Source organism: Paraphaeosphaeria sporulosa (assembly GCF_001642045.1).
Source record: "Paraphaeosphaeria sporulosa strain AP3s5-JAC2a unplaced genomic scaffold CC84scaffold_3, whole genome shotgun sequence".
Classification (NCBI taxonomy): domain Eukaryota; kingdom Fungi; phylum Ascomycota; class Dothideomycetes; order Pleosporales; family Didymosphaeriaceae; genus Paraphaeosphaeria; species Paraphaeosphaeria sporulosa.
The window spans coordinates 456,083-478,374 of NW_017253362.1; the positions used below are offsets into that span (position 1 = coordinate 456,083).

At 54.1% G+C, this 22,292-nt stretch overlaps 6 protein-coding genes and 1 non-coding gene across 7 annotated transcripts; 3 read left to right on the top strand and 4 right to left on the bottom strand.

The window, feature by feature from the left end:
* Positions 1 to 581: 581 nt before the first annotated feature.
* On the bottom strand, positions 582 to 2,402 carry CC84DRAFT_1140333 (general substrate transporter). Its single transcript, XM_018176281.1, has 4 exons — positions 2,198 to 2,402; positions 1,787 to 2,153; positions 1,347 to 1,727; positions 582 to 1,296 (listed from the first exon to the last, which is right to left on the bottom strand). Exons 1-4 carry the CDS (start codon positions 2,258 to 2,260, stop codon positions 638 to 640), a joined length of 1,470 nt encoding a protein of 489 aa, XP_018038316.1. The 5' UTR covers positions 2,261 to 2,402; the 3' UTR covers positions 582 to 637.
* Positions 2,403 to 5,792: 3,390 nt separating this feature from the next.
* On the bottom strand, positions 5,793 to 6,899 carry CC84DRAFT_1087329 (uncharacterized protein; the record flags this gene model as incomplete). The annotated part of the gene is made up of 1 exon (XM_018174198.1): positions 5,793 to 6,899. One exon carries the CDS (start codon positions 6,897 to 6,899, stop codon positions 5,793 to 5,795), a length of 1,107 nt encoding a protein of 368 aa, XP_018038317.1.
* A 245-nt stretch (positions 6,900 to 7,144) lies between these two features.
* On the bottom strand, positions 7,145 to 7,241 carry CC84DRAFT_t40. The gene has a single exon. It is a non-coding gene; the product is annotated as a tRNA-Leu (tRNA).
* A 1,109-nt stretch (positions 7,242 to 8,350) lies between these two features.
* CC84DRAFT_1173538 (uncharacterized protein) lies at positions 8,351 to 9,746 on the top strand (the record flags this gene model as incomplete). The annotated part of the gene is made up of 5 exons (XM_018180043.1): positions 8,351 to 8,513; positions 8,674 to 8,800; positions 8,907 to 8,971; positions 9,149 to 9,299; positions 9,503 to 9,746. 5 exons carry the CDS (start codon positions 8,351 to 8,353, stop codon positions 9,744 to 9,746), a joined length of 750 nt encoding a protein of 249 aa, XP_018038318.1.
* A 2,475-nt stretch (positions 9,747 to 12,221) lies between these two features.
* On the top strand, positions 12,222 to 16,294 carry CC84DRAFT_524414 (uncharacterized protein). The gene is made up of 2 exons (XM_018186630.1): positions 12,222 to 12,432; positions 12,534 to 16,294. The coding sequence occupies exon 2, from the start codon at positions 12,540 to 12,542 to the stop codon at positions 16,242 to 16,244; it is 3,705 nt and encodes a 1,234-aa protein (XP_018038319.1). The 5' UTR covers positions 12,222 to 12,432; positions 12,534 to 12,539; the 3' UTR covers positions 16,245 to 16,294.
* A 2,803-nt stretch (positions 16,295 to 19,097) lies between these two features.
* On the top strand, positions 19,098 to 19,970 carry CC84DRAFT_1203470 (uncharacterized protein). The gene is made up of 2 exons (XM_018181832.1): positions 19,098 to 19,469; positions 19,547 to 19,970. Exons 1-2 carry the CDS (start codon positions 19,247 to 19,249, stop codon positions 19,813 to 19,815), a joined length of 492 nt encoding a protein of 163 aa, XP_018038320.1. The 5' UTR covers positions 19,098 to 19,246; the 3' UTR covers positions 19,816 to 19,970.
* CC84DRAFT_1140343 (uncharacterized protein) lies at positions 19,941 to 21,979 on the bottom strand. Its single transcript, XM_018176282.1, has 3 exons — positions 21,847 to 21,979; positions 20,848 to 21,786; positions 19,941 to 20,797 (listed from the first exon to the last, which is right to left on the bottom strand). Exons 1-3 carry the CDS (start codon positions 21,950 to 21,952, stop codon positions 20,142 to 20,144), a joined length of 1,701 nt encoding a protein of 566 aa, XP_018038321.1. The 5' UTR covers positions 21,953 to 21,979; the 3' UTR covers positions 19,941 to 20,141.
* Between the last annotated feature and the right edge of the window lie 313 nt (positions 21,980 to 22,292).

A 22,292-nucleotide genomic window follows, 5' to 3' on the forward strand; every position in this document is an offset into this window, starting at 1 on the left:
TCCACGGCGCCCATTTATCGCTCCACAACATTCGCCTCGGCCGCCTCAATTTTGGTTTTGCTCACATCTGCACTCTTGATGTTGAAGATCAGATTTATTACGAAATCCATCCAGTGTCCGTGGGGTAGGGGATCCCGCCAAATTGCGATGCGATCTACGACCTTGTGGCCCAGCTGGTCCTTGTGTTGCATTAGCAGGTAGGCTACCCCTACCCCATCTGGGCCTGCGAGCAGAAGCTTACCCTCGGTGAGTCTACCTTGACTGTTATACTGCTATCTGTATCAGGGAATTCATAGAACTGTCGCTTCACCGCTTCCTTGATAAGCGCCAATGATTTAGTGTTGACGACCTCGTGCCTGATTATGTACTTGAGATCAGAAGCAGGTTTGCCAGTTTCAATCGCAAAGATTCTGCATTCGTGACGCCATTGACTGAACATAGCGTCGGACCATGTAGATATGGGTGGGAGTGCAGTGCCTTTGGGTAGCTCGCACATTGGAGAGACATTGTCTATTGCAGCTATTAGACCATCGGGGGGAGACAATACCGTCCCCCATCGAGCAGGTTTGGGTTTGCGAAGTGCCCACTTTACTGGTATGAGATTGTTGGCTATGAGCTCGGATATCTAGGTGTGAGCCTATGGCGTACGCTCAACGAATCCCTCCTCGCGTCTTTCGTCTACCATTTTCTGGTGTTCTGCTTCCACTGTATGTTCATCAACCAGAACCACCTCATCGCCGAACGCGGCAGCAATTTCTTCAAGGCTCTTTAACCGCGTCTCTGGAAAGTAGAAGTATGCCACTATGAAGAAGAAGAATGAGCAGCCCACGAACACATAGTAATAGTTCTCTCTCAGCTTCGCCTGTGCTGTCGGTGCAGCCTCAGTGATGGCAACATTAACGATAAAATGGCTGGCTGCTGCGCAACCCATGATCTTGCTCCTGAGAGCCATTGGGAGCACCTCCGAGCCATATAGCCATGTAGTGCTATTCAGAAGGCCATAGTACCAGACCACGAAGAGGTAGATGCCGAGAATGGCAAAACCTTTGCCGAGGCGATTATTCGTATCCTGGAATTCGCGCTGCATGACTGCAGCGTATATTTCGATGACGACGATTCCTCCAAGGCCCCAGAGTATCATCTTCCGACGGCCCCACTGGTCGGTCAAATACCTCGTCGTGATGGCATTGGATACAAAGGCGCACGTGCCGTAGATAGCGGCCAGAGCCAAGATCATGTGCGCTTCGATGCCAAGTGACTTGTAGTTGATGGTCTGGAAGTACTGAATAACATTGAGTGGGGCTTGGTCAGCCTGTAGAGACATGAGAAGGTACTTGGTGACTTATCTCCTGTCAAGCTGGTCATCGTCTGAACCGCAATAGAAACCAATGCTCTGTGACGATAGAGTCTGAACACCTCAAGATATGAGGTGATCTCGCGCTCCATTTCATACTCAATCTGAGCGTGCATCAGGGCAAATTCCTCGTTCAGCTCGTGCAAAGAGAGGTCACGTCGTATACGAGCGAATTGCGAACGTGCTAACTCGACCTTGCCCTGCCGGATGAGCTGACGGGGTGAGTTGGGCATGAACGTTGCGAGCCCAACGAACATTATGATACCCCATGGAATCTGGATGCCCAGAGGCAGACGCCACTGTTGTGGTCCATATGGAGCATAACTACAGGCGAAACCCACCCAGTTTGACATCATGGTGCCAAAAGAGATGCCTCAGAACATGCGTCAGCTACGACAAAACCATTGGTTGTGAGATCACGTTTGTGCTTACCACACCCAGAGATCCCGCCTATCATTCCTCGTGTCTGAGGCGCGGAGATTTCGCTCAAATATATAGGCACTGTTGAGACTAGGCCCCCGACTGCGAATCCCGCCAGAACGCGACCAGCTAGAAACATGCCCATATTGATACTAGCTGTTTGTATGACGGTACCTATTGTGACGATGACACACATAAGTTGCATGAATCGAATGCGTCCCAATTGGTCACCGATAAGCGTTTGCAATATTGCACCCCCCGCCTCGCCAGCAATATAAACTGCGACCACGGCTCCAGTGATTGCTTTGGTGGGATTGTGCATGTAGTCGAGGAACGATTGATGGGCAATAGTAGTTGTTGCGATACCAGTATCAAAACCCTACTTCGTCAGATGACGCAATTGTATTCGGAACTCATACTGACGAAGAGAAATGTTCCTATCGCGGCGAAGAGGGCAATGCCCAGGGTGTACGAGTCCGCTGCCATGGTCGCTGAGATGTCTCGAACAGCTCGCCAATTGGAACGAGTGTAGAAGCTTGACTTTGAAAAAGCAAGTAGACAAATACGAACTTCGAGCCGGGGCGAGACAAGCAGGTTTTAACGGCCGAAGAAGTCGTAACCGGGTAGCTGCCGACGGATGCGCGTTTGTTGGTCCACACGTGGGTATTAGCGTGATCCTCCTCGTCCACTAGTCGACCAATCTGCGGGGTTCGGGCGCTAAAAAAACGTTGGACACGGTGAATCGGTGTAGCAAACAGCGAGTGCTGGTTAGTCAGATATGCCGATCATCGGCTCACTTGTCATGCTACAATCTCAAATCTGGATAAATATTTCCTAGCAAATATTTATGTGGCCTCTTGTCATGTAAGGTAGAATCACGGCAGGACCGTTCATCGAAATATCTATCATGTCACCTTCCAAGGTGCGTAATCCCCTCGGAGCCTGCATATAGGTAGCATGAGCGGATCTGAAGGTCAAGAACATTCTCAGCACTCATAATACCTAAATATGATAGAGCGCATGAGTCTTGGGACGTGTGAAATTCACTATTTTCCCGGTATACACACTTGTACCGAGACAGGTCGAAGGAATGCCCCGAATCAGATTAAATTAGGCTCCAACTTGCTACGACCTGATATATCATGATCATGCATTGTATGCTACTATGCTGCATTGAATTCCCATCAATACTAGGGATGGCATTGCATCCGCTTGCCTATTCAGTGCCACTCAGAGAAAGTATTCAATGAGGATTAATGGTACTTCGCAAGCCGGCACGGAAACTTCCCAATACCCGATCCGTCTGAGCACAATGCAACCACAAAATAAATGAGCAGCCTTCTTCCTGCATGCTCACAGTTTGGAAGTCAACGTATGGTGCGAGTGTTTGAGCAGGTTCCAACAAGAGTGCGTTCAGTGGCGAACAAGCACCACCTAGGCGACGATTAGACAACACCAGCATGACATCTACCTGAATCTATGGCAGCGCCCCAGAGGTAACTGCGATCAGATTCAATCCACCAAGTCTTACCAGGATGTATTTGAACAACCTCCTCTGCAAGGCGCTTGGCGCAAGCGCCCTCACAGTCCGTGTTACGTCGTCGCTCAATCTCCAATAAACAACACCCAAAAGCCTCTGCGCGTCGGTGTTCTCTGCGAAAACGTCTAGCTCAGCGATCTCTCCAGTCTCGACATTCTTATTTTCCAGACGCCGGAGATCATGGCCATCAACGCGCGCAGATCAATCCTGACTATAAATCACTTCTTAGATAAACAACCCCTATGGAATGTCTCTACGTCTCTTCTTCTTTCAACGCAACAATGATTACACCTAGCATGCATGTGGTCCCGAAGCACCCCTATGAGGATGCGCCTTTAGATCTTGATATTCTTTTGACTGGCGGCCCAGACCACGGAGCTGTTAAAGGAAGAAAGCTTGGAGTGCATGCGCGAGGCAAGCAAGAACACTAGTGCGGTTTTGACCACTCACTCTGGTGCTATGTGGCTGGCCAAGAGTGGCGTCGTAAACGGCAAAAGACAACGATGACAGAGTCACACTGAGCTCTACGAGTGAAAAGTGGCCCGAGGTAGAATGGCTAGGCCAACGGTGGGTGGTCGAGGATGGGCTTTTCGAAGGCTCAAGAATCTGGATGCTGCCGGCGCCGGATGTGGCAAGTGTTCTGATGGCCGTCTTACAATGATACAGATAACAAACAAAGGTATTGACATGCTCATCGAATTCGCATAGCGCACCTTCAGCAAGACACTAGTGTAGATAGGCTTTTAGGGGTTCGATTATCTGTACAAGAACCGCAGTCAGTTTTACAAGGAACCTTTGGAGATGATCATAGTCAATGATCGCTAGAGTAACTCTTCTAGGGTAGTTATCGTACGTAAGGTACGCGTCACCAACATTTTGCAGGAGAGACAGTTGAGGAAGGATGGGTCAGGATGCGGTGATCGTTTGGGGCTTCACATGCAATTACTTCCTCAATCATGAACGTACACTTCAATCCACGCAGGATCACTTCACAAGGTGCACAGCGGGTAAAATTTATAAGTAGACTTTCTGTGACTATGAAACATCGGGATAGAGTATTAAATTATACTTGCACAACTGCACAAGAGTCCAGTTTTGAGTGGCAGCCACTATGACTGATTGATTATTCATTGCACCAGAACTCTTCGCTTCTTGGTGAGGAGACTGCCAACGTACTTGGTTCCAGAGTAGTGATTTATCCAACTCTCGTGTTTTGGCCTTGAACACAAGCCCCTACCAAAGCACGCAAGACACCACAAATCAAGAACAATCGGAACACACCTTCCAGGGCTGCTTTTCCTTGTGCTTGACGTTGGTTTTGCCTATCAGAGTTCCGCCTCTATCGGATCTCCATCGAGTGTATGCAAAGTTGCGGCAGAGCTTCTTTATCACCAGTGCGTACGTTGAGCAAACTCATCGAGCACACATTCCACTATGAAAGAAACAATGAACTTCCCTCGTGATATGCCCGTGAAGGTTTGAAACGGAGAGACCCGTGCCTTCCGCCCCGAGAGACTCGTGATATGTGCGAGTTGGGCTGTAGAGTCCAGGTCTTCACAGGCGACGTTGGGCGAAAAGCCTGTTGCTAATGTCATGAAAATGGCCCTGCAAGATCGTACACTAGCACAGGTGCCGCGGTGTGACTGGCAAGCAGCTCTCCTACCAAAGGTGCCTGCATCATGGAACCTGCACTTGGCCCACTAACTGCGAGGATCTCCTGCGCTTCATTGCGGCCGCTGCCAGCTGCCATGCCCTCCGAACGAATTGGGTGCCGTTGCGGCAGAGGGGTTGGAGGCGAAGTTGGAGGCGGAGCATGACGGTTGGATCAGAGCTGTAGAGGAGTGGGGTGGAACATGCGTGGAGATTGGTGAACTCCAAGATGCGCTCAGGATGGGTGTGAACAAGATATGGTGCATGGATTTTGATCGACGGGTTGGAGTCTTTCGAGCTCCGGGAAAGACTTTTGGGGTTTATCTCGTTCTTCAAGTTGCCAATTAGATAATTTACCTCTTCTCGACCAAGCCTTTTGATCCAGTCAAAGCTGGGGTAAGGAGTACTCGTATCTGGTCTGTTGTTTCGTGGGAATCATGGTACCGGCGTCCCATAGGCTTCGAATGCCAGGATCCACAGTGGGTGACAGCAAAACCTGGATGCTTCGGCCATGAAACTTCGGGGTCGACTATCAGGCAACTCTTTTGTGGCCGTTTTATACAGTAAGTGTCTACAAGATAAGGTATCCCAAAGTCCAGGTTTTTGTGTCAGCCGCTGACCCGTCCGGCAGGATTTGAGGCGTTACTACCTAGCCATGCGTCAGTGAGGTGAAGCAGCTTGGCCAGGAAGTAATAAAAACGTTGATGTTGCTATCAGTAGGAACAATTGGAATGTTGCGTATAACCCTCATCATGTTCAGGGTAAAATGTGTCATCATATTGCAGGAGGAAAGAGAAAAAGAAGTAACGTACCGTAGCTAGTTGGCACTCAAGGTGCGTTGAGAGCATCCACCCACTTTGTCGACCACGCCGTGAACTCGTCGTCATTGCCCGACCAGTTCTGCTTGACCAGAGTAGCAGCACTCTTGGCTTCTCCGCAACACTTGTCTAGCATCGTCTTGGCTTCGTCTGCGTCTAGATCGTAGAATGCGCTCGCGAGATCGTCCACCTGCTCTGGCATCGACTTGATCAACTTCATGAGCTCTTCCAGCGTCGTCATAGGATTCTTGTGTCCCTTAGCACTCGCTGCCGTCGCCGGCGAAATGCTCGGGAAGGTCTTCAGCCGCCTCTTGATCAGCGCCTGGTACAGCACGCCGACCATCTTTAGCTTCTTCACGCTCTTGTCCAACACCTCTTTCAATTCTTTGTCCTCCTTCCCGAGCTTGTTAGCCGCGCCAAACATCTCATCTTCATCCCCAAACTCTCCATCACTGCCGCCCTCCTCAGCGTCATCGTCGTCCACATCGTCACCCCACTCCTTCAGCTCCTCCACCGCATCCAACAGCACGCTTCTCCACTCCTCCGCTTTGCGCACCACCAGCCCCGCAATCCCCCCATCGCAGAGCTTGACCAGCGCATCGCACGCCTCCCAGACAACCCCGGTCGCGGCAAGCACGGCCTGCCTCTCGCCCTCAGTCGGCCCGTCGTCCTTCTTCGCCTGCGCCGCCCCGCCTTCGTCTTCGAGCTTCTTCCTCCTCTCCGCAAGTCTCACTACACACCCAACGACCTCGCCCCACGCCCCCAGCAACCTCCGCACCTGGACTTTGACCTCGGCCTGCATGAGGTCGCCGAGTTCACCCTCCGCGACCGCCGCGCCGACCAGCCCCGTGAGCGGGCCCGAGCTCACATCCCCGATTTTTGTGATTATCGCGCTGGGTGTGAGCGGGGGGGTAAGGAGCAGCAGCGAGAGCGTCGTCGTGTGCGATTTTAGAAGCGAGGTGCAGGCCTTGAGGGCCTGGAGGGGGTTTGGTGGCGGCGGGATAGAGGCGTCAGCTGTGGCGGTGGGCGAGAGCGAGGATTGGAAGTGCGTGAGGAGGGCAAGGGTTGTAGAGGTGAGGTCGAGGAGGGTGCGGAGGGAGGCCGGCTTGGGAGGCATGGTGAAAAAGAAAACGGCTAGAAGCCGTGAAGTCGCTCGGTATCAGAGGGAGAGGCGCGTTTGTGAACAGAGAAACTAGGTGGTGCGTTGCAGTGTTGCGCGAGTGTGTTGGAGCAAATGGGCCCTTGAGTCAAAAAATGTTGGCGGGGAAGCTCGCTATCGATAAGCTGCCCACAGAGTGCTCCACCACACACCCAAAAGCCAAAAAAGAATCTCCCGAAGACCGCTCTGCGAGCGGACGATAGTGATGAGAGTGGGACTCGAACCCACGCCACTTTCGTGACCAGGAATAGTGATTCAGTGTCCTGAACCTGGCGCCATAACCAACTCGGCCATCTCACCGTTGGATAGATTATGCGAAATCCTGAAATTTAAGATATATATCGACATATTAAAACTCGTCACAGAGTGTTCTGCCGTGGGCGTTGAGCGCACATTTTCCAAATCTATATCATAAAGCTCCAAGTGGGGTGCCGAGCTCCCGAACAAAAACTTTTTCTGGTAAGCCTACTTTGCCGAGAATCATCCCACCGTCGGTTGGACACACTTCGTTACTGACACTCGAGCACGGCAAAGGCAGGTTACCAGCGTCCCCCCGACAGCAATATGCTCGGGCCGGATTGAGGTATGTGAAACCCCTTGAACCGCTTCTATTTGTTCAATACTAGGCGTCAGCCGCAGTCCACTTTGTTAATCGAAACACGGGACACCACCTCGCGTCAATAACCAAAGCTAACACATCAAACATTTCCCTCTTCCCACCAAGCCTCTTCTCACCAAGGAGTTTTCTAGCTGTATGACGGCACGTTATTGCGGGTTGCAATTAATCCGCTTTGGCATGAAAGAAGGAGGAGAATTATGTGGAGTCAATTTCTACTCTGGCTGTCTCATGTTTGGTACTTTAGTCCAGACAGATGATGCGTGGGAATGGAGGAGTTCGAGGATAGCGAGATGGTCGTGAAAGCTGATCAAGGAGAACCACGAGAGAAGAGAAGTGCTAGTTCGGCGGAGCCAGGTGGCTCTAGCGAAGAAGACGGAAGGATAAAGATGAAGAGGATAAAGACGAGGAGAAACCGCTAACCCCTCATCATATAGAGGATGTAGTTCAGGAGAAATAGCAAGTACAGCTCCTGTTTCATCCTATGTAGGTACGCGCCGGTAATGAATCAAATACCATCACCCAGAATGAGTGGATGCAATTCCAATATTATCTTGACAGCCTTAGTCCGGCAGGTCAAGAGTCTCCCGGTCAAGTACAGCCCGGGTCTGGTTACTCTCGTTTAGTATGAGGGAAGACTGGCTAGACTGCAAGCACTGTGGCTCCAGATCCGGGACTTTATACACACAGACAAATGCAGCGAAATGGACAGAGATACCTCGAGCATGTAGAAATTGGGCCAGTTTCAAACTCTGCAGACACGACTATGCACACATTTGATCATGTATACGCAATGTCCTTTTTAGCGCCAGTGGTCAGCTTCAGAGAGCATGGAGTGACCCCACGAGCGTTGCAGGTCTGCATCGCGAGTTTGGAAGTAATTGGTTGCAATTGCACAATCGGCCCGCACTGTGATCATTTCAACTGCTTTGCAATACCTGTGTTTCAGCATCTCAGTGAGCATTTATATTAATTTCTTCTGCAGTAGCCAGCTGTACGGTTGCCGATATGTACAGACTCGCATGGAATTCATCCACATGAGTGGCAACAGAAAGAACTCTTCGCGTCATTTCTGTGCTTCAGTAAATGCTCTCCACTTTAGCCTTGTTTTAGAAGGTCTGGCTGCAGCCAGTGTACTCGGAGTATGGGCAAACGATGGATGTCGTCGTGCTTCAGAACCAGCGAGTATCATTATAAGGTGGTACCAGATCTGTTACAACACGCTTGCTCCTGTGTTGTTTCTGTGAGTGATGATGCGCAAAGCGAGGTTCTCGTAAGTGGTAAACTCGAAAACTCGCTCGCAGTGGCCAACAACAAGACTTGGAATCAGCGTAGCTATGAGGACGCAGGATGTACTCTCTAGTTATGGTTCTACAGCCATGGAACGGCGCGAAATACTACAGGATGACTCATCGTAAGTCTGCTCCAGAACTCCCAGTTTGGTGCCGTCCCCTGCGGCTCGATCGGTAGCACCACGCCAGAAATTTGGGTCCAGTGTACGAACACACAGTCTTGCGGGTCAGACGTCACAAACAGCCGCAATGAGCTTCAAATTGTAAGGACTGGAATCTATAAAATGTGAAAATGACAGTGGTGGAGAAATGTTGTATAAACTCGGCCGTGCAATCAAGTAGATTGGGGCTAGGACCACATTGCGGAGAAGCGACACACGATCCATTGAGTCTATATAACTTCCAGTTCGAGATTGAAATGCGGACCGAAACTGAACCAACGTTGAGAATGTAGGCATGGCCGTTTAGATATTTTGCGTACGATGCTGGGTTCTGGTGAGTGACCATTGCCATGGGTCAAAATTGCAGCGGCCACATTTCTGGTAGGTTTGATTAAAGAGGGGTATTATGACGAGAGTGCGGCAAGCAACGAACAGCTTCGCATAAGCAAAGCGAATCAAGCCCTTGAGCCCGCTGGTATAGAAATGAACCAGATTCGAAGCAGGGATACCCACAACTGAGAGGCAAAAAGTCGAACAAGGTGGACCCCAACACACGAGACATACAGCAGGTGACGGCTGCCCCTCTCTCGGCGTCCGCCTCGATTCGCGTCTATTGCAAGTCACTTGTGTGCAGCCACTTTGCGGGCAAACCGCTGCGGGCGAGGAATCACAACCGGGCGACGTGAGGGGACACGCTGCTTCTGTTGAGGGATCGCGCAAGTTTTCCTTAGGCTAGGCGATTGGATACGAGCGCGATCCTTCTGCGCTGGATCGTTCAGCTTACACTGGCCTACATTAAATGTGAAACGTAAGCTGGAAAGTCGCATGGCGAGGTTGTTGAGTGTGCGGGCTGCTGCGGGCAGTCACGATGCAAATTAGTTTTCGACTCCTTGAGAGCAAACAAACAACCAACAAAGGTGCAGATCAAGTAGCCCGCTCGCCTCAGCCTTGTCATTCTCACAGCGACATATATTTAGGGGCAATACGAACGGCGCTCGCTTGATGAAGCCCGCGCCTGCGGCATCCGTACAAACGCAGGGCGGGTCAGTACGTCGCGTGGGCTTTGTTTACCACAGACCGCCACGCGAACAGGCGCGACGCGTGCAGGCTGCCGCATCCGGCGAGTGGGATCGAGGCGATGCGATCGGAAGCAAAATGCTGCTCCGGGAGCAGATCGTCATCTCGTCTTCCATCGCACGGGGACGGGACGGCCAGGCACCCAACGCCATCGCCAACCCGCAGCCCGGTCTCGACAGCTTCTGTCAGCACAACTCAATTTCGATGACTTCAACATTTGCAGGGCGTGAAATTGCATCGCGATGGTACTGTAGCCGAGTGACGACCGAACCGTTCTCTGTGGGCCGCGTTCCAATTTCGGGAGCGGCTGTTGTGCTGGGATACCCACACACAAAAGATCGATGGTCGATATCGCGGCTTCTCGCTCCAGAAGCCGCGCATGTGCATAGTCGTCGGTATATAAGCTGTTTGCAGCTCAATGCAATCCTCCCGTCAATAGCGCTGTCGTCGACATGAGAGCTCGTCGGGCTTTCTGCCAGCAAATGCAGAGTGCAACACAGTGCCACCCGCGCCGAGCAGTGGGTTGCGTATGCTCCGTTGGTGTGCTGCAGCTGCAAGGAAAAGGCTTGCAGGCCAGGAAGCCACGCCGATGTGTGCTTAATTAACACAAACGCAGGGCGCTAAGTCGTGCCTGTTACTTTACTCGGAAGCTTGCTGAGATAAGCAATATCCTCTCTGAGGTACAATATTAAGGAATATGCACAGCGTCCAGCTGGCGGTGTCGCAACAGAGCACGATCGTCGGCGAGCGCTATTCGTTTGAGGGGCGGTCGAGGATGGTCCGTCCAGGGGTCGTGGAAAGGGGCCCACGCCTTCGGTACGCGGATCAGCGCGATTGGATCTTTTAGCGGGCCAGCTGCAAGGTACCAGGGCGCCGCCCGCTCAGAATATGCCACGAACGCTGTCGAATGCGAGTCCGCCGACCTCTCTCCGCATGGCGACGAGCTCGTGGGCAAGGCAGAGAGTCGTCTCCAGGCGTGTCTCCCGCCGTCGTTCCAAAGGGGCGAACCTGGGACCGGCTGAGGGGGCATGGACGCGTGCGAAAATAGCTATAGGTCGCGCAGCATTAAGAGCATTAAGGTTCTTGTGCTCTTGAAGGATTCGTCTTGGAGCGCGGGCACTGGCGACCGTGCAATTGGCCAGTCATGAGCCCTGAGCTACTGCTCGACTGAATCAGTTTTCTGTTCTGATTCACTATGCCGGGCGCGCGGTCGCTGTTGCCTCCCACCGGCCAGCTGCAGTGCACAATGCGACTTGTCGCTGCTGAGTCGCCGGCGGTCTTGAGCTTCTGAAGAGGACGATTCGATTGCCTATGCAGCCTGCACGCGCCCGACCGTCTTTCGAAACAGCGGCATGCCGGCTGCGACCGCCTAGCGCCCGTTTCGGCGGTGCACTGTTTCCATGTCGCAGGTCCACGACGCTCCCCCATCACACGCCGTCGCGCGCCATCGCAGAGTCGTGAGGCCGCAGCAGAGACCAGCCGCACGCTCTGGGCGCGTCGCGGCAGCCGGCAGCTGGCCCACGGAAGGCCTTCCCTGCAGACACGGTGCTGCCATGAGCGACGTTGGCGCCCATGCGCGGAGATGACCTCTGAGGGTTAGTGGAAATGAAACCTTGCACTCTCTGACGCCTGTGCTTGCCCTGTCACTTTTCCCCAGCACATCGCCTTGCCCACGCTGTCCTGGGAGAGAGCCCATTACACGGTCCCAACTCCCCCCGCCGAGGTGTTCACCCTCATTCCGCTCCTTAACCTCACCCTCACGTACTCGCAGCGCGCAGGCGACCACGCTCCCTAGCGACCCACGCTCCTTTCGACCCCTCGTCCTGATCGCCTTTTCTCTTCGTCGTCGGCCTCCCGTTCCCGCCGAATCGCGAAATCCTCTGCCGATCACCTAACTCATTGCGCCCCAGCATTCACCACACACATTCCTTGGATTCAAACACACTTGCGAGGCGTTCTGTCTCTTCACATTCGTTCTCGGCTCTTGCACTTGTACTTGCACCTCGGTTGCTGCTGCATGGATCGTGTGCCTGCCCCCAAAGCTCGCAGCTACTCCACGACGTCTGCAGAGGACTCATTGGCCAAAAGAGTGTAAACGCAGCTGCGGTCATCGAGTACGTCATCCGAGTTCGTGCGCATGGTGTTGTTGTGGGTGCTTGAAACGTGCGGAATGGGAGAAGAAATTGAGACATTCGCTGATTGCACCTGCCACAGACCCCACCACGCGCTCTTGCCGTGCTGGTATCCTACGGACGCCCGCGCCGCTCCTGCCCTGCAAACGGGTGGTGAGCTCCGTACAGCGCAGCGTTTTATACGATAGTTCAGATAAGCAGCGGCAGAAATCAGTGAGTCTCCTCGCAACATGGACTCCGTTCCAGTGCATACGAGCTATCGCTCCATTCTGCGGTGCCTCGCCGTGCCTTGTACAGTTTCTAATAAGATGCAGGGCACTATGAACCGCTTCCTCAACCGGAGAAAGGACAAGAAGAAGGGGGAGCCAGAACCCAAGCCCGAGCTCAACATCGCAACAGCACTGCCAGCTGCCGATGATTTCCGGACCAGTCTGATCTTGCCCGGCTTGTCGACCCGCTTTAGTATGCTGAGGGAGCAGGATGATCCCCATTCGAAGCTCGGAAAGGCCAGCGATGACAGCGTGCTCCACCCAAAACGACAGTCCCGCTTGCACGAGTTTGGTTTCGCACCGGGAGGCCTCACAGATATTGCCGAAGTCTCCTCGTTGAAAGGCTCTCTGAAAGGTTCCCTCAGCGATTCTCATGGCCCGATTCGCCCGCCATTCGCCTCTGAGCGCTCGGGTTCTTTCGACAGCCAGGCCACTGAGGAAGGCGGAAGCATGATGAGCCGAGCGCGGCCAGGAGAGGGCAACGTCTTGTTCGGTGGCAGGCAAAAAATCTACAAGATTGGGGGCAGTGGCACATCCAGCGGCAGGCTCTTGTACGACGACGATGTGCACCTGTCCACATTCCAAAAGATGCGCCGGGAAGAGAAGGAACGACTTGCGGCACAACAGGACGACGAAACCGCCGAGGAGCCACTAAGCCCTACCAAAGATGCGTATTCTCCGTCTGTGGAAGGTTTCAATCGCCGAAGAGAAACATCTTCCTCGACGAACTCTGGAAGCAATGCACGCATTTCAACCGCAGCAACTTCTGTGGCATCGCAAGGCGCCAACTCGGTGGCTGCTGGACCTACATCGCCTACCGAGATCACAAGATCGACAACCAAGGCGCGGCGGCTCTACGAGCAAGGTCTGGACCAGCAAATGTACGAGCAACAATCGTCGGCCATGAACCGCCTGAATTCGATTCAACGCACACGGGCACAGACCGGACGTGCTACCCCTCCTCTGCTGTTTACTCAAACGAGATCCGCGACAAATTTGAGTGATCGCTTCACCAAAGGTGGAGCTCTCCGCATGGAGAGTCCCACTTTCCAGACTAATCCCGGTTTCCCCAATGGCAAAGATTCGCCGACAAACGCCTCGAGCCCCATTCTTTCTAGACCCCAGTCTCCGCTGTTGACGAGCCCATTGGCCAGCGACAGCGAGGATGCTCAAACCCTCAATACCGCACTGCAGCCGCAGGACCGGGGAAAGGCCACCGCAATGGGTGCGTTCAACAAGCCCAAGGCTGCTTTTAGCGAGGAGCAATACCGGGAGCGTCTCAGACAGATGCAGTTGGAACGGGAAGCATCCGCCGCAGCAAAGCTTGACAACCCTCGCAAGACATCTGCGGACCATGTAGATCCAATCTTACCGCGGAAACCCTCCGCCACGGAGCGTGCCGATATGGAGATCCCCAAGAAGCCATCTTTGCGCGAGCGTGCCGAGTTGGAGAGGCGAAAAAGAGCTATGTCCAACACTACAACAGCTGGCGCAGCAATGGAACGGGAGCGGTCTGACTCTTCAGCGAAGCCCAAGGATGCGCCATCGCCGTTTTCGGTTTTTCAACAGGCTGCGTCTCAGATGAAGGCTGTGCCTGCTACGGCTTCCTCGACACCGAGCCTTTCGCCTCACAATGTGCAGTCTCCCGATTCGCAGCAAGGGGCCACGTTTTTTGCCTCTGCTGGATCTAGTGAAGATGAAGGTGATGCTCCCCAGCCTGGCCCAAAATCAATGGAGCGAGGCCGCCGACTTGAAAACCTGCCTGTAGCCACTCGACCTGCGCCGCCTATCCTAGAACATCCTGCTCTTCGCTCGCGAAGCAACTCACGTCCACCGCAAGAGTCTGAGCATCCTGCGTTGCGCTCACGCAGCAACTCTCCTCCTACCCAAATTGAGCCTCAATCATCACCAAATCCCCAAGCTGCTCAAGACCCGGATCTCGACTCGCCCACGCTGGGTCCTAACAACGGAGGGCTTAGCGGCCTCATCCGACAACATTTGCGCAACGTCAGCAACGTCTCGTCGAACTACGATGACGATCGCCAAAGTATGATGAACCCTCCGCCCCTCCAGACACAGAACTTTGGGCTTGGTCTTCAGCGCCGTCAGCCTCAGAAGGAAACGGATACGCACTCAAACTCCACTTACAATCACTCAAATCCCTGGGATCTGGATGACCTCGAGAGCAATCCATTCTACAACGAGAGGGCAAGCATGAGCTCCGTGAGCCCTGTAGACGCGCCAAAACCTCAATCACAGGCTTACCCCATCTCTCCAATGTCACCTCTGTCTCCTGACGCTCCGACATTTGCTCAAGAGGAGGACAAGACACACCACCGTGGCCGCAGCGTAGAGGAACATGAAGCTTTTCAGCGGGATCTTGCGCTACGCCAACGTGCTATCCAGGAGAGCCTCCGCGCTCGCGCTGAAGGCCGATCCACAAGCCCTGCACCTACGCCGGCTGGGCATCAAGGTGGTCTTAAAACTGCTCTCAACATGCTTCGCGCGAAGTCAAGCCGGGAATCATTTGCTACTGTTGACAGCCACCGAAACCCGGACGGCTCCCTGAAGTCAATTAAGGTGCTTGGCTTGGGTGCAAATTCTGTCAATGCCAGCAGCACTTCCCTTGCTGGGGTCCCTGAGGGATCATCAGTCCGGCATAACATGCGTTCGCTGCCGTACAGCGACCGTGGTCAAGGTGAACCGCGGCAACGGTCGGCAACAGGTGACAGTACCCGCAGTGGACCTCTGCAAAATCGATCACCTCCGACATCCAGCAGAGGCTCTGGCAGGGACCGATCCAGCTCCGAGGTATCGAATGGCCGCTCTCGCAGCCGCCCTCCCCAGCAGTACCGGGATGATCTGCAACAGGCCATGGGCGAAGGAATCGGGTCTAGATCGGCTTACTACCCGCCTAATTCCACTCCATCGATGCCGGGATATTCAGTCAATGCTACCCAGCCGCTGCCTGCTGAACGATCGTCTCCTGATCAGAGCAGCAAGTCTAGGTCACGAAGTAACAGCAAGAAGCACCTCAAGCCTATCCAAACCGGCAACGGAATGCCTGGTGTTCCAGGCGCTCATTTGTCGCCCGGAGGCCGACCTCAAAACTCGCCTGGACTTCCTGCGTCGCCCCGCCCTTCACCTGGCGGACCAAGCCCTGCTTTCCGTGCCCAAGCCTCACCTCTTCCAGCAGCCTCGGCAGCAAACACCCCACCAGTGTCCAACCCTGGGACTCCTGACAAGGCCGCCTTCAACCCTGATGCGAGACCTCCTCCCATGGCAAAGGTCGGCACGCTCCGCAAGAAGTCCATCGCCAAGGCCGACATTGGTGAGCCAGTGTTCGTCTCCACCACATCAGTCATCGACCTTGTCAGTCTGCCACCAGGAGCCTCGCTGAAGAATGGCATGGAGACGGCGCCGCCTCCCGTTCCGCCCATCAACCCACGAAGGCGATTCGGCTTTGGTCGATCCGAGAACCGCGACCCAGGGGTCCATGCTGGCCTTGACTCGCCAAACGCTCCGTTTGCCGAGATGAGGACGAATTCGTACGAGGGTCTCACCGCGGCATCATCCAGACCAGCATTGAGGAAAACCATGAGCGAGGGGAGGAGTCTACATGAAAACGCACAGGTTCAGTCTCTGAATAGCCCGCCCATGCCTGCTGGCCCGTTTGGAGCACGCAAGGCCTCACCACCACGCCCAATCAATGGTGCGCCTGCCGCACAACGGAACATGGATGGTGCGATGTTCTAGGGCATCTTTTTACTTCGACTACCCTCGGCAGTCCAAAAAGCAACCTCTTCTTCTCAAACGCCCAACTACATACACTAACACATCAAATTCCCGTACCAACTTAACTTCTAGTCTGGGTAATTTCCTTTTGCGAACTTGCAGCATGTGCGAAACACGGCCTTTTTTTCTTTTTACTTGTCCTCAGCTCAGCAATATACCTCTTGGTCGGCCTCGGATTTGGTTTCTTGGTTTCCCTTCTCTTTCCTTTCCTGTTCATCTCATGAGAGACACGTAGGGCTCCGGAGTTGCATTGTAGATTGCGACCTCCATTGGGCAAACTATACACATGTTGGGATCAAGACACCGTGCATAGCTGGATTATGATTGCGGTGTCTTTGGCTAGGACAGGGGCGCATTGGCAGGCCACACCGATTGGTCGGCACAGCGTAGTGTCTTTTCTTAGTACCGTATTGTCAAGTCAGGAAGTTGAGGGGATGTAGATGTGAGATGCTTGCGCTACGCGCAAGCGGAATGAATGGAAGTATTAACATCCACGCATGACCGCAAATGGAATATTGTGTGACGAGGGGGTGTGATGGAGAGAGGCGAGTCTGAGGGAATTATTTTTTGAACGAATACGCTTGGTGATCGATCCTGTGAAGGAATGCAAATAGTGGCGAGCCAATGAGCTGAGGAGTGAGTAGAGTGGCGAGTCACAATGGCCGACAATAATGACGGGAATCTGCCCTGCTATGAACATTCACGCTGACGTAATATATAATAAATTTACAAGCGTACAGTGAGTTGATGCAGAGTGGAGTGTCCGCATATGGTATTCTCATTTCTTATGTCAGCGAATCTGGTGATGTTATGCTAGAGTCGGAACTTAATGTTAGCTCCGGGGGCGATACGAGCGCCGCTCGCAGACAAGCCTCTGCGATCAACGCCTTCTATATGATCAGCCATCCAGCAAGGTTCTCCATGGCATCCAGCACAGCTCTACTTGGAAATATCGATAAGATCGTGAACAAAAACTCTGAGGCGAACCGGGAAGTGATCGCTTCAGCAATCCAGGCGGGACCGTTCGCACCGAAGATTTCCAAGAGAACGAAAAGTCTCTGGAACGAGTTTTAGACCTCCCGCGTAAGCAGGATTGGTATAAGGAAATAAAGAAGCATCGGAGGAGTTTATTGCAGGAGAAGACTTCGAAGCGATGATAGGTGGACGGTTGCGGAGGTTGTAAGATGTGGAGTTCAGGCAAGTATGATGTCGTTGGAAATTCTCAACGTTGTTATGTTGCTTCAATAAGACTGTATAAAAACAGACAGTTCAACTTAGGGGAAGAATTAGGCTTGTCTGCGTCCACAGTGGCTGAAAACAACAACTACACTTCTCATAGCAATGAGATTTGGGGATGAACTATCGACCTATCAGTCGTTTTGTACTGTGAGTTACCACAGGATGACGCGCGCTAGAAGCCCAATCTCTTTTGGGGTCAAGCCTGTGGTCCTGTATCGCTATCCTTCTGGCAACGAAAAAAAACACAGAGAAAGATGCTGCCGGACACGAGCCGACTTTGCACGTAGGACCAAGTGAGCACCGGCTGCAGCTGCACCCGCAGTTGCAAGGCATCACCATGCATACGGTGCTACACTGCAGGCATACTTTCTTTTTCCACATGTCGTGCCCACCATCTTCCGCGGGCTCACCATCGTCATCGCACCCAAAGTCGAAACAACCCCCTTCATGCGGGGCAAGCACCGGAGAAAAAAGGTATCGAAGAGCGCGGATGAGGAGTGGCCGTCATGGAGACTTTGTCACTAATCATGGTTTGGTGCGGAGGTTTTGGGTCTGGCACGGCAACTGCGGATGCATGCACGAGTGGGCCGAGAACAAGCCCGCCCCTGATCTGCGGAGCTACTGCAAGGGCGCGGTCGCGTATGTTTTAGGCAGGGGTGCTGGTTTAGGCTAGAATGGAGGGTGGGATGAGGTTGCCGATGGGCGTGGGTGGGAGTTGATACACAAATTGTGGGCAGTGGTTCTTAACGAGTTACGATGAGAGCATTTGAATGCGCAAAGCTGGAAAGAGGATCGAGTGCAGTATCATCCACTTGTAATGAGGTCTTGAGGATTATGAGGAAAGATTGATTCACCATCGATAGTGGGGCAGTAGCGCGAAGCTACGACATCTTAGACTAGCACCACCAAAACGTTATCCCAACTCTCCGCTCCAGTTTCCGTTCTGGCCTCTTCGCATATCCATTTTGCACCTCACGAAAAGCGCCTGCATAGTCGTCACATCATCCACATTACCAAGACTCCACAGTCGCGAGTCACCAATAGTTGGTGCATATCAACGCGACTTCAAACCCCCACACAATAGTCTTTCGACAGCGGGGCGTCGGCACCTTGAGTCGATACTTAGCGGCATTTTACGACTCGCTGATGTACAAGGTCGACAGCACAGTCCCTGTCGCGTTGCGGATGTTGCTGCGAACAGCATGCTCTACGCATGCCTCGCAGCTGTTGTTATCCCAGCGTTGGGCGTTGGTTTGCGCCCGCGCTCATGCGATAGCGCAGTTTTGACGCAGCCTTTTCACACTCTCATTATGCGTACACGGGGCCCTCGCCACGAGGAGCCCTCTGCAGCTGCACGTCGAACCTGCGTCGGGCTTCCAGCACGCTTCTATCAGGTACTACCATACTGCCTCCCGAAGCAATGTCGGCTCCACTAGAAACCTATAGCTAGCCCGTCGTTTGTAGCACCATAGTGTATTCAATTCAGTAGGTCCACCTAACCAGATCGCCGCTAGTCCGTGCTGCCGGCCCAGACCAGCCCGCGGTGCTCATTACAGTGTATCCTCCAACCTGCTACAAAAGTCGTTGCACTTCCTCCCGTCGCTCCATTTGCTTTGCCATCCCAAGCAGTTCACTCCTTTGCCTGCTCTTCACTTCCAATTCCATCATCCTACTTAATCGACACCTTTGCCAACCCCTGTCTTCCAATACACTCTATTATCAAGATGCGCTTCTCCCTCTTCGCCCTGGCCGCCGCGGCCACCCTCGCCGCCGCCCAGGACCTCAGCGACATCCCCACCTGCGCCCTTTCGTGCTTTGCCATCGCGGTCCCCGCCTCGGGCTGCTCCCTCACCGACACAACCTGCCAGTGCACCACCGGCAAGGACAAGATCCAGGAGAGCATCACCAAGTGTATCCCCGACAAGTGCGAAGCCGCTGATATCGCGAGTACGTCACCTCCCACCGTTCTCTTCCCTCAAGGGAACGGTCTCTGTGCTTGGGGTTCGCTGCTAATACACCAACAGAGGTCGCCCCCGCCGTCGCCAAGCTCTGCGCCGCTGCCGGCATCACCCTCTCCGACCTGCCCACTGGCACCGCCGTTTCTGCGTCGGGCGCCAGCAACACCGCCAGTGCCACCGGCAGCGCGAGCAAGACTGCGTCTGGAAGCGCCAGCGCGACCTCCGGCGCTGCGTCGTCGACTGCCAGCGGTGCCGTGCAGGCGACCGGCGCCGCGGTCGCAAACGGTCTTGGGCTCGGCGCTGTTGTTTTCGGGCTTGCCGCTGCGATGTTGTAAATGAATGTAGAGAAGGGAGGAAGGAAGTCCGGGGTGGGAGGTTTTTTGATATTCTACGTTCAGGGGCGCCGGCACTGCTGCCGTGGGGCGTTGTCCAATTGATACCATTTCGTTGTTCGCTCGAAGTTTTTGAAGAAGAAAATATATCAACAATGCTGCCGTCTACTTCATTCTACTTTTTGACGACTTGCTGTACTGTACGCTAATGCCCGCATCAATCGACCAACCAGCCAGCCAAACAACGCCGGAACGCACCATGCGACTCCTCTCTATGTAACAACAACAGTACCTCTTCGCATGCACCCTATATGCGCCCAGATGATATCCTATAGCTCGTTGTGCGCGGGGGCTCCCTTCTGCACACCCTCCTTGACCCCACACACCGCCGGCGTCCCCACCTCCATCCGGTACACGCACTTCTCCTCCTCGACAATTTTCCAGATCTCGTCCTTCTCCGCGCACGCCAGCACTACGAGCGTACTCCGATTCGGCCCGTTCCAGCAGTGCTGCCCATTCTCGTACTTGAGCGCGTAGCGCTCCCCACTCCCCACGCCCTTGCCGTCGGCGGGCAGATCCTCATCTACAGTGATGGTCTCAATCCGTGCAAAGTTGCCCATCCCGGTGTGTCCCCCACCCTTCTTCGGCTTCTGCGTCGTCTTGTCCAGGAAGCAGTGCTCGTACGTGTACTCGCCGCTGTCCTGATTGACACACACACCCTTGAGCGCACGGAAAATGGCATCGGGCCCGTAGTCCTTGGCGAGATCTTCGGTGTGCTTGGTCAGCTCGCTGCGGTCGTTGTCGAGGGCGCTCTGCGCGGAAGAGAGCTGGTCGCGGGCATCAGTGACGCGCTTCGACTCTGGAGCGTCGGAGGCGGTGGTGTCGGCGAGGATGCCGTTTTCGATGAGGGTGAGGCGGAGGGCACGGAGCTTCTCGTCGACCCAGGTGCGCAGCGGGGTGGGGAGGTATTCTTCAAATTTGTAGACTGTGGGGGGTGTCAGTGAGGTGGGATGGTGAGTGGGGAGTGGATCTTACGGAGCTCGACGTCGGACTCTTCGTTGTCCTCAAAGTCGTCCCATTTGATGGCGCTTTCGGAGGCGGGGTTCAGGAGGTCTTCAAGGTCGCGGTCGCGGGCGGAATCATCCGTCGCGATGGGCTGCGAGGCGGCGTAGTCTTCCCAGGCCTTGACGGCGCGCTTGACGCCCTCGTCATTGAAGTTCGGGTTGTACTCCTCCTTGAAGCGCTTGAGGATGGCTTCCAGCTCGGTGATCTTGGACCTGGCTGCGTCCCTCTCGTCCTTGACTGTCCTCAGGCTGTCCGTCAACTCGTTCACCTTGTCTTTCGCCAGGCTCGACAAGACACCCAACTTCCCCCCCTTGCCTGCTCCCCGCACCACCTTGCCCTTCTCCGACCTCTCGACTTCGGCCAGTGTCTTGGTCAATGCCTCAACCTTGACCTCCTGGCCCTTGATCTGAGCCTGCAACGTCTGGATCCGATCCTCGACCTCCTTCCTTAGTCGCTCCGCCTCGGCAACGAGCTCTTTCCGCCGCCTATTGGCATTGCCCAGGCTCTTTTGCCGCGCCTCGTCCTGCTTCTTCCACTCCTTGCCAATCTTGGCACATTTGTCCTCGCACTTTATGCCGCCCACGCCCTCCCACTCGTCGCTACCATCGCAGCATAGCTCGTAGTCGCACACACCGTCGTTGACATTTGTAAAGGGCACGTAGCTCGCGATGTGGCCCTTGTTCTTGCAGTAGAAGCCGGGCAGGGCTTGAGAGTCGTTGATCTTGGTGGGGTCGTAGCGCGAGGGCTGCTTTGGCGAGAGTGGGGAGATGTACGAGCACGCGGAGGTGCCAGGCTCGTCGCTGCCGTCGGGGCAATCGCAGTAATCGTCGTTTATGCGGGACACGTCGAGCTTGATTTCCGGGTTGGAGATGCACGCGAAGGATGTTGCGTCTTTGTAGTACTTCGCAACTGCAACTTGTGAGCTCACAGCTGTCCAGTTGGGCTCGGGGGAGCTGTGGTGCTACGTACAGTCTGGCCCTACGCCGCGCGGCCGGGGCGCTTCCGAGGCGGCATTCGCGGTGGCTGTGAGGAGCGGGAGGAGAACGGCAATTGACGAGAGCGTCTGTCTCCCCATTTTGAGAGTGTCGAGAGAATGAAGCTCTGCTGAGCTGCGACAGTTGCGCATGAAATGTGGCACCTCGAATCGCGACCAATCAGAGAGAAGCGGGGGCTTGGCGGCGCCGTCCTATGTTGACCTCACTTCACTCTCCACTCATTCTTCGCTCGACTTGTACTGCTAGAAACAACGATGGCAATAATCTTGTCGAAGTGTTGACCGTTGAATGGGAAGCCTGACACAATGCTCGCGATCATGCGCGACACGCTCAAACGCCCACCTACAACTAACAGCACTCCGCACACCTTGCAAACGAGCATACCACTCGTCTCGATGGTTACATTACTTTTGGAGCATA

Excerpts from the sequence above, each read along its gene's own strand:
- CC84DRAFT_1140333 (XM_018176281.1), bottom strand. The coding sequence starts at position 2,260 with ATGGCAGCGGACTCGTACACCCTGGGCATTGCCCTCTTCGCCGCGATA. Across the intron at positions 2,154-2,197 it reads CGATAGGAACATTTCTCTTC|GGTTTTGATACTGGTATCGC; the intron begins GTCAGTATGAGT and ends CTGACGAAGTAG. Across the intron at positions 1,297-1,346 it reads GATGACCAGCTTGACAGGAG|TCAATGTTATTCAGTACTTC; the intron begins ATAAGTCACCAA and ends ACCAAGCCCCAC.
- CC84DRAFT_524414 (XM_018186630.1), top strand. The coding sequence starts at position 12,540 with ATGAACCGCTTCCTCAACCGGAGAAAGGACAAGAAGAAGGGGGAGCCA.
- CC84DRAFT_1203470 (XM_018181832.1), top strand. The coding sequence starts at position 19,247 with ATGCGCTTCTCCCTCTTCGCCCTGGCCGCCGCGGCCACCCTCGCCGCC. Across the intron at positions 19,470-19,546 it reads CGAAGCCGCTGATATCGCGA|AGGTCGCCCCCGCCGTCGCC; the intron begins GTACGTCACCTC and ends ATACACCAACAG.
- CC84DRAFT_1140343 (XM_018176282.1), bottom strand. The coding sequence starts at position 21,952 with ATGGGGAGACAGACGCTCTCGTCAATTGCCGTTCTCCTCCCGCTCCTC. Across the intron at positions 21,787-21,846 it reads GCGCGGCGTAGGGCCAGACT|TTGCGAAGTACTACAAAGAC; the intron begins GTACGTAGCACC and ends CACAAGTTGCAG. Across the intron at positions 20,798-20,847 it reads AGAGTCCGACGTCGAGCTCC|TCTACAAATTTGAAGAATAC; the intron begins GTAAGATCCACT and ends CACCCCCCACAG.